This window comes from Barbus barbus (genome assembly GCF_936440315.1).
Source record: "Barbus barbus genome assembly, chromosome: 34".
Lineage (NCBI taxonomy): Eukaryota > Metazoa > Chordata > Actinopteri > Cypriniformes > Cyprinidae > Barbus > Barbus barbus.
Window position 1 is genome coordinate 5856043 of NC_136762.1, and position 9807 is coordinate 5865849.

At 35.0% G+C, this 9807-nt stretch overlaps 1 protein-coding gene across 2 annotated transcripts; it reads right to left on the reverse strand.

The window, feature by feature from the left end:
* Positions 1 to 1521: 1521 nt before the first annotated feature.
* Positions 1522 to 9360, reverse strand: LOC306854007 (sialoadhesin-like). Of its 2 annotated transcripts, none has more exons than XR_013782796.1 (17): positions 9300 to 9360; positions 8961 to 9012; positions 7693 to 8076; positions 6857 to 7144; positions 6480 to 6773; positions 5808 to 5840; positions 5343 to 5681; positions 4925 to 5221; positions 4679 to 4790; positions 3682 to 3720; positions 3544 to 3570; positions 3393 to 3455; positions 3270 to 3314; positions 3147 to 3173; positions 2999 to 3043; positions 1944 to 2661; positions 1522 to 1809 (listed from the first exon to the last, which is right to left on the reverse strand). XR_013782796.1 is itself a non-coding variant. In XM_079391778.1 (17 exons), the coding sequence occupies exons 2-17, from the start codon at positions 8995 to 8997 to the stop codon at positions 1747 to 1749; spliced, it is 2166 nt and encodes a 721-aa protein (XP_079247904.1). In that variant the 5' UTR covers positions 8998 to 9012; positions 9300 to 9360; the 3' UTR covers positions 1527 to 1746. The 2 variants fall into 2 exon arrangements, 1 of the variants encoding a protein (XP_079247904.1); XM_079391778.1 differs by having other exon boundaries at positions 1527 to 1809; positions 2589 to 2661.
* Positions 9361 to 9807: the final 447 nt, after the last annotated feature.

Here is a 9807-nt window from a genome sequence, read left to right on the forward strand (position 1 = left end):
GACTAGGTGGGTTTTCTTCTCATTGTGATATAATAATAAAATAATAGACCGAATTTTAGCCACCATATAAGTGATTTATTTGAGCACTAAAAAGTACAAAAATAATTGAGTAATAAAAAAAGAAAAAAAAATAGAAAACAAATTGCTTTGTGTGTAGTACATTCTCAAGTGTATATACTCTGATTGCCAGACATAAACTGATATTGCCAGACATTCACACTGAATGCAGTCGGTAATCACACACTGATGTGCATCCATACAGATGATAATCATGCAGATACAGCCACATTCACGATAACACACACACAAATATGAAAAATGTTGAAAAAAATAAAATAAAAAGAGTTATTTGTGCAAAAAGGCGATTGCTAACTATAAATAAACCCTCGCTTTGAGTTTGAGCGGAACGCCCCCGTCAGATGACAGGTGCGTCACATTGTTTTAATAATAATATTGTTCATATAATATTTAATATAGTATTTCCCAGCTTTAGAAACATTACAGTATTAGAAATGAAAGCACAGCTCATTCAGTCAAACTGACAGATAATTATTATTTGTTGCTCAGTTCATTATTTGAAATGATTTGTTTCAGTCATTTAAATGGAAGCTATAAAGCAGAAGTGCCACCCATAATTTAAAACACAGTAGACTCTTTCGGAAAATGTGAATACAGAGTAATTTATTCTCTCTCTCTCTCTTAATAAAATAAACTTAAGTCAAAGTCTCCCACCCTTCGGTCTTCTTCTTAACATACTTCAATGTTTCATTCTTACCTTTTCAGTAGTCCTCTGTATAGGATTGATAAACTAATCTATTACCAAGAATAGAAAAGTAAAAAATAAGAGAAGTGAAAGAAAGGAAATTTTTTTTTTTTTTTTTTTTAAATGAAGCTCAGCCAGTTTACTGGTATGAGACCAACGCCCAGCAACATGAAAAAATATCTCCTTGGCCTTATTAAATGTCAGAGCTCATCACTCCAATGTTTAACTCCAAAGTCTAATATAGCATTTCCTGACAAGAACCCCATGGTTTATGACTCTGACACAAGGGTCAATTTAAAAACAAATTACAAAACTCCAAAGTGAACTTATGTGTAACTGTCACGGTCAGTTTTGCTTTAGTTTTCATGGACTTTTGGTTTGTATTCCCTTGCTTTCCCATGCTTCGTTTGTGTTTGTCATTGTTGTCTGCCAAATGACTATATATATGTAAATGTACTATAAATGTATATACTATAAATGTAAATGTAATGTTTTCTTTGTTCCCATTACTCATTTGTTGTCATAGTTACTGATTGTTGCACACCTGTTTTCCTGCCTGTCTACTTTGTGCTCTTGGATTTCCAAGTACAGTGTATGGTGTTGTTTAATCACAATATGTTAAATCAATAGCAAAATGTGTAAAAAATTTATTGGTGCAAACAACACAATGCTGCATTAATTTATATTTTACAAAATAATTATGCAGTATGCTGTATGATATTGATGATGAAAGTGAAAATGCAAATAAAGCAGTGCTAGAATTGATGCCACTTTTATATTTATTTATAGTTACGTTTTCACAAAAGCATGCTGGAAAGTGTTGATAAATGGTGAAATAGAGCAGAAACAACATTTATAAAATCAGTTAAGTCAATACAAGCTACAGACTCAAAAAGAGTGATTATATTTGAAAGTATTCAAACTGATTTATATTATTTTGAACATAAAAAAAACACTGTTGAACTTTGTGTTGTTCGTTATCATCAGACATTTCCGTACACGTTGAGATCGTCCATGTTGCTGTAAACAGCCTCATAATCATAACCCTTATGAAATATTTAAAAAACAAAATAAAACAAAAAGGACACAGAGGTCAGTCAATAACATATTTCAGGGCAGCTTTTGAAACCATAGAAATAATTTCCAGTTTAATAATGGTAGAAATAAATAATATACTCACTGAGGATTTTGGCTCACTGGGGTGCATGGTGAAAAAAACAAACAAACAAAAAAAAAACACATAAATATCTGCATTTTCCTCAGAAACGAAATAAGTATTATTTTGCTGTGTAATGATTTTAGGCCTTAAATGGGACATGAATTGAGAAATCAATTCACATGAGTGGTCATTGTGCTATAAAACATCCTGTAAGTTTCAGAACTCAGAAACAGTGCAGAAACAGCTTTTATTGAAGGCTGCAGAACACCAATGCCTACTTCATCACTGCCTCTTTAGGCCTGTGCACCGCTTTGCACATGTCATAGGGGGTGATAAATACAAGAGAAATGCAAATACAGGATTACTCAAGAAATGATACAGAAACTGTCTACAATAGATGCAACTTTATTTTTAATGGAGTTCCAGATCACCTCAGTAATGTTTGTTTGTTTGACTGAACATAAGACTGAAAATAAAAGATGCAGATAGAAGATAGCAGTGGGCATTTACTTCCATGCCTATCAAAACAGTTTCAAAGAGAAGTTCAAAACAGGACCAACAATAGGCTATCACTTCTAAATTATAATGTTTTTAAAGTAAAAATCTTGCAAATATTGTAAGCAGCCCTCATAGAAATGTAGAAGAAAATAATGCAGTTCAATGCACTGACCTCTTTGGTGATGGCATATGAAGTTTGGAGAAAGGCTTGTTTCCTGACACCATACAAATGTTGTTTGTTCTGTGAAGAGAGTTTCATTAGTGAGCAGGGCATAGAAATGTGTGTGATGGTGTGAGGATTGTTTTAACATGTTTAAATACTTTCTCTGTTCAGTTTTCAAAGATAACTTTAAAACATTTCTCAAATGATTTCCTCTGAAAGTGTCAATATTTTGGTGCTATCAAAATTATGGCCTGAGTGGCTGAAGAGTAATGCTGAAAGGCAAATTATTTTCATAGTTAATTAAATATACCCCACAATCAATAACTCAATCAATATTCACCTGTAAACATTGTTAATGTTAATTATTGGTCATATGTGTTTTTAGAAAAATTTATAGAAACCTAAAATTCCTGACCTGTTTTCTGCTTTCAGATTTGCATTGCTTCTGGGTGATTGATGTCTACGAAAAATTATTAAATAAATAAATAAATAAAAACAAAAATAAATTAAGATTTTAATAATGAAACACATTAAATTAATACAAAAAGATGAATATGCATTACCTAGAAAATCGGCTCCACATGCTCCGTCTGTTGAGAGATGTGACAGTTAAATAGTTTGATTACAAACATAATACAAATTATAATTTTGCTAATTAGATAGGTATAATTATACTTTCAACCTGCCTTTGTTCATGCCTCATTGGTCTTTGAGTAGCATCTCCAGTGTCCCTGTAGATGGCACTAGTTAGTTATCAGAAATAAATACCAGCACTTACATGTTTTTATATTTTTCCATGTTGTACGTGCCTGATATCACTCCTGTTTCCTCTATTAGTCCAAGCTGCTCTTCTGTCAGACATACTTAAACGACTTGGAGAGAATTATTACATTTAGTTTTAAGAACAAATAAAAAGATAAGTTTAGTTAAAAAAAAAAAGTAAAAAAAAAACCCTCCAACCTTGAGAATCTGTTCCAAACTGATCTCCTACATCAGAGAATAGGGTTAAAATTACTCCAAAACTTTTAACATAAATTAATAATAATATATTATTAATAAGTGAAAATTGATAAATTAACTATGTCTTATCATGTATACCTCTCAGATCGTGATCCCTGCATATCTGGATGAAGTTGTCTGCAATCAATAATGAAAATATAAAAGTGAGATACAGCTCTTTATTTAGGCATCCTTGCTGTTACATTAGAATAGTTGAGAACGGTGAAAACGGCACTGTCTCAGCAGTATTTGATCCAAATTTGGGGATGATCTGAAGAAGTCTCTAGGATGAGTTCTAAAAATTATGTCTGACTAAATTTAAGTTTCAAGCAGAAATCAGTGCAACTTCTCTTGATGGCACTAAACAAATTCGGACAGGATTAGTAGATGGAGTAATTTGACCACAAGAGGTCCGGCCAATCAATGGCCAATTCACACAGGATAAGAAATCTCTTCCTACCAGAAATGGGCAGGGTAACTCAATTTACTCATCACCATCACCTCCTTAATCATGTGTCTTCCACATTGCTTCCTGTGCGTACTACGTTGCTTATAATAACTTATTAATTTAATTAAGATTTGATATTGTTGGTAATAGGCACTTACCGAAAGCTAAGTTTCATTTTCAAAATATTTGAGATGGTCCTAACTGCAGAACACAAGATTCAGGGGGCGAGGTTGGATCTAGATCCAACTTCTCCCACCTTACATATACCTAAGCCCACCCCTCTCCACCCTCTGATCCCTAAACCCACCCATCTCCACCCCCTAGATGTGGATCCAACCCCGCCCCCTGGATCTTTGTTCTGCAGTGAGGGGCTACTGGAATATTTACATATTCACAGCTGGTGTGTTCGCATGGGATTAGCATTACCTGAGGTAATTTTGTCGGATTTTACAGCAGGTAAAAGTCGCCTAAATCTTTACTGATATTGTCCGTAATGATTATGGCACATTCAGACAAAAATCACTGAGAAGCTCTGGTAATAATTATTTTACCCCAAATCTCCATGTAAAACTAATCCTGTCCGAATAGGGCTATAGAGACATCAAATTTAAATACAGACAGCATTGACAAAAAAACAACAACAAATACCTCTGTCGTATTTTATATATGAAGACTCCAGCAAGTACACAAATGAGAATGAACACAAGTGAGGGAGCAATGACAGTAGAGCCAAGAGTCTCCAATCTAAGCCACTGAACTCCTATAATAATATAATTATTAAAAGGGTTAACAGTCACATTATGCACACATCATGAAATGCAGATTCTATAAAAAAAATAGACCAAAGAGTCTAACATGCACAAGCCAATCTCATTAACATCAGTCTGTACTTACTTGGAACACGCAGGAAGGCAGTATTTTCCTGTGTTTTACCGCCCCAAAATTTGGCAGTGCAGACAATTTCCTCTTTCTCTTCATATCCAGTTGGAATAAAGGTCACAGCGGACACTGTTTCCCAGACGCCTCCACCCATGTGATTGTGGCTGATAGTTTCTTGAGCTGTTGGGACGCTCCAAGTGAATTGGGGAGGGTGAGAGGAGCATGTGTGGTTGACTGAGCATTTGACAGCGACGTGTGTCCCGGGCTCGATGTCTTCAGGGAGGGATGACATCACTGGTTTGTCGGGAGATGCTTTTTGGATAAAAACACAAAGACTTTAGTTTTGGAATGTGATGCAGGAAATACACTTGTTGTAAATGCAATCATTTTTTCAAAAGTATGCAAACCCAAGTCAGCGGTTAAATTTCCTCACCCTGCATTATAATGAACACACAGCTGTTGTTGAAGCTGTATTTCTCCTTTTCTCTTTCTGCTCGAAAACAGAACGGCCCATTGTCATGAGTTTGGACATTATCCATCTCCACAGTACAGTTCTGCTCATCCGGGTTTCCGAGAAGTCGTGTGTGGCCTTTGAAGTTGTATAAGATGTTGCTTGAGTTAGTGTGGAACATGTTGCCACCCTTTTCGGTGACCCAAAGAACATGAAGTCGAGTGATATATTCCTCCATCTTGAAACTGCATGGTATTACCACACATGAATGAGGCAAGGCAGTGATTTTGGGTATCACATCTGCCTCATATTGGAAATGAGCTAAAATGATATATCATATAATGGATTAATTAATATTACAGAACTGAGTGTATTATTTCTTATCAAAAGACCAATGAGTGCAGGACAATAATATAAAAATGGTGTCAAGGGGAAAAACCCACATACCTTCACTAAGGATCTCGACTGGTTTCTGGTACTCTGTAAGAAAATCAGCAGAAAACAATAAGTACAATGAGCTTTTTAGGCTTACGGTTGGTTTTGGCGCAAATTAAATGTCACATTTGAGCCTTAGGAAACATACTTTACACAAGTATGTGAACACAGTAACAAGCGTCAGTAATCATGGGGGTGAAAGAGTTCCCTTCAAATGTCTGTGTAAGTAAACCAGATGTGTTATTGTAAAGGTAAGCTGCAAACATATTGACTTAAAGACCCTTTAGTTCACACAGTGGTCATATTTGCAATGCCTCCAGGCAGCTTTTCTCGGCAAGCAGGACCAACTTCTATTTATTTGAATAGGAAAAATACTGAAATCTCAAAAAGCATATTTCACTTCAGTCCAGCAAATGGATTACAATATCGATTTTGCATAGCTTGTTGCATTCACGGCTAATTTTCTGGAACAATTCAACTCACAATTCAGAATACAAATAAATACAAGAAAGAAGATCCAGCAGAATTTAGTATGCAGACATTAATTGAATGGTTCGAATATTAAGCAATGACAGATCACATTTCTTTAGTTCTTAATTTATATAAAAATGCAAATAGATACCAAATAATAAGAAAACACAGAGAGATCACACACATCATATGTGATGCTCACAAATTACTTACGTTGCACACGTAAAACGACAGAAGCTGAAACATCTCCTCCAGAAAATTTTGCAGTGCAAATCAGTTTCTTCCCATGGTCTACTTTTGCACCCAGAAAGGCTATGTCTGAGTAGGTGACCCGATTTAAACCTGAAAGTGTTTTGCTCCCCTTGGTGACCTGCATGTTCTTATAGTTCCATGTGATGGTTGGATTCTCGTTCTGGCAGGAATGGTAGACGCTACAAGTGAAGCTCTTTGCAACACCCTCTGTGACATCTGCCAGTTCAGGCTCAATCGTTATTTTCTGATGAACACCTGAAATTTAGGTTACACTGTAACATTTCAAATGAACTTACAGCTAATAGCACACAAAGCAGTTCATATTTGTGTTTACTCACATTTTGCACTTTTGTCCTTTGTAGCAGTCACTTTTATACCACCATAATGTGTTACTGAACATTCAATACTCAATCTTTCTGTCTTTACGACACCTGTGCCTGTCAGAGTGAATTTCCACAGACCGCCTTTAATAGACTCGTCCCTGATTTCGCCAGACCCTTCTATACCGTATAGTATGATGGTTGGTTTGCTGTATGGACACGTGTGGAAAGTTGAACATTCTACTATGATGGTGTCACCCTTCTTCTCACCTCCATAAATACTGATGCTGGGCTGCTGTGGACTTGCTATAATTTACAGAAACATTAGTACAATATATTATAAAAAAAAAAAAAAAAAAAAGTGGCCTGAATTTCACTGCATTAGATATAAGACTGAGTGGCATCTGCCAAAAATAAATAAATACAATCATGCTAGTGTGACAGAGCTTTTCTCAGAACTAACTTCCATTTTCTTAGACACTTTTTCTTTTCAAGATTTTTTTTTTTTTTTTTAACCAACTAGTCTTGCGGTAATTTTTCATGATGCATGAAATTAGTTCCTCTCATACTGAACATATGAGCACATTCAGAAAATGTTTTTATTGAAAAAATGTGCTTGTCCTATGTTTCTTTAAAATAAATGCCATAATGGAATATAATGCAAATACATAAATGCTCGGTCTTATGGTATGCTTTTTGAGGCAAACTGTCTTCCCTTTATTTTTAAATATTAAACGGGTTAGGAAAAAAAAGTAAACTTGGAAGCATTCTGTTATGTCCATTGTTACTGACCACACAATATTTCTCCACAGATATTATGGTGGAAGAGTATTATTCCAATAATATTTACATACCATCAACTAGAATTGTAGCGGTGACATCATAAAATGCATAGGTGCGATACCCCACATTTTCAGGGTCAATCCATGTGTATAATTTCTCTCCATGGTGGGATGGTTCCACTCGTGTAATCAGCAGACTGCAATCCCAATGTGAAGGATTGCCATATAAACTAGTTTTCCTTCTGAACGTATAAATGACATCATCTGAATGCCGAGCATCGTAAACTAAAGGATAACCTCTAGAGACGTACTGATACCACACAACTCTACGTTGGTCTTTGGGTGGGTATGATGTGTAGCTGAAAGAACATGGTATGACCAAACAGGAACCTTTGAGACCATGAATTTCCTTTGGCATGCTCACTTCCCATGCCAAAGTATCATACAACAGAACGCCTGCGGAACAAAAGTTGGAGAATATTAATCGCTGTGTCGTAGATTAAACTTTTTTTTTTAAATCCTTTATTGTTTTCAGTCATTTATTAGGCAATCATATATTTTCTGCTTTCAATCACAGAAATAATTCATAGAAATGCATTATCAGCTTTAAAGTGACTAGCAGATGATTTCGGTTTCTGTGCAAAACTACTTTAAATTACGAAATGTTTTTGCGTGCGTTTTGCTTGGTTGTTGGAGGTGGACTTCTTGTATTGTATCTCTTCTTGCATACAGAGGCTAGGGCCCACTTTATACAATGGCATAAACACCTTGTCTTCATCTGTAATTAAGTATAGGTTACGAATGAATGGATGAGAAATATTAGGCCTATACATTCCCTTTTGCTCAAATGAACAAGTCTGACAATAATGGATGAATTTGTATTAGTAGTAGGGTTATTATTTTAAATCTAATTTGTGTTGGCTATTAGAATTCCTTGGCTGATCTCATGTAAATATAGAATCTCTTTATCAACCAACTGCAGCTAAGCTCTATAAATGCATGACCTAAAATTTAGTTGTGCAACACAGTACCTGTAATGGGTCTGGTGTGTATAAAACAAAGCGCACGACGGAGTAGAGTAGAAATCAAAGAGTTCTTTTAATAATTCACTGACTGAGAAGGGCACAACCAAACATAAATCCAAAATAATAGAAGGAACATGGGAGAACACAGGCTTAAAATACTAAACATAATCAGGGAGGAACAGAAAACAGGTGTGTAACTAATAAATCAAAAACTATGGAAACAAACGAGGCAGGAAGACGAAGACATAGAAACTAAACTAAAACAGATCATACATGTAACAGTACCAATGAAGAAGCGAGTAAAACATTCAATACCTTGTAAAAGCAGATAAACTAACACAGATCCCATCATGTTCCCAGGTTTGCCCTTAGGTGTAATCAAAAACAATTGTTGTTTTATATGTACAAAATATAACATTTCAAAATAAAGTAAAGACCGTTTTCAACAACAGAAATGTCACCAAAGAGATATTTTTTGTTTGTTTGTTTATTTTTAAATGCTATAAATGGAGTTGTGAACACCAAATTAAAAAACAGGATGCTAACATTTATGGAAATTGAAATCTTAAGTCTTTTTTTTCCTCCTAAGTTCTCCTAAAATTACTTTAAAATGTTACATCAACTGTAATATATCCTTATATAATACATTCTTACCTTCTTAATGCAGTCTCACTTGCAAATAAGTCAACTGGATGAAAAATCTACTGCAAAGTGTGAGAAAAAAAAAACGTTTTGCAAAAAAAAAAAAAAAAATGAGAAACGATCTTTAGAAGTGTGAACCGACTGGACTACTGAGTAACAGAGAATAGAGAAGTTATTTTCTTCCATCTGATGCTGAGCTGTTAGAACTGCTAAAAGGCTATACATATTACAAGGAAGTCCTTTGGTGTTGGCATAGAAGAAAAAAAAGCCTGGTTTCCTGAAAATGCACAACATCATTTCAACTGTGAATATACATCTCATTAGAATAATGAATGCAACAAGAAAAGGAAAGAGATGCTGTTGAATGTTGTATGCTGTTATATGACCCAACCGGCTTAATGAAGGTATCCAATGGTGGCTAAAGCTTTCCTGTGTGTTCAGTCTAATCTGGGCTGGGTGGTGGTAAATTATATATCAAAACTGTGATAAAATTCATGTTGATAATGATGATAAGCTTTGC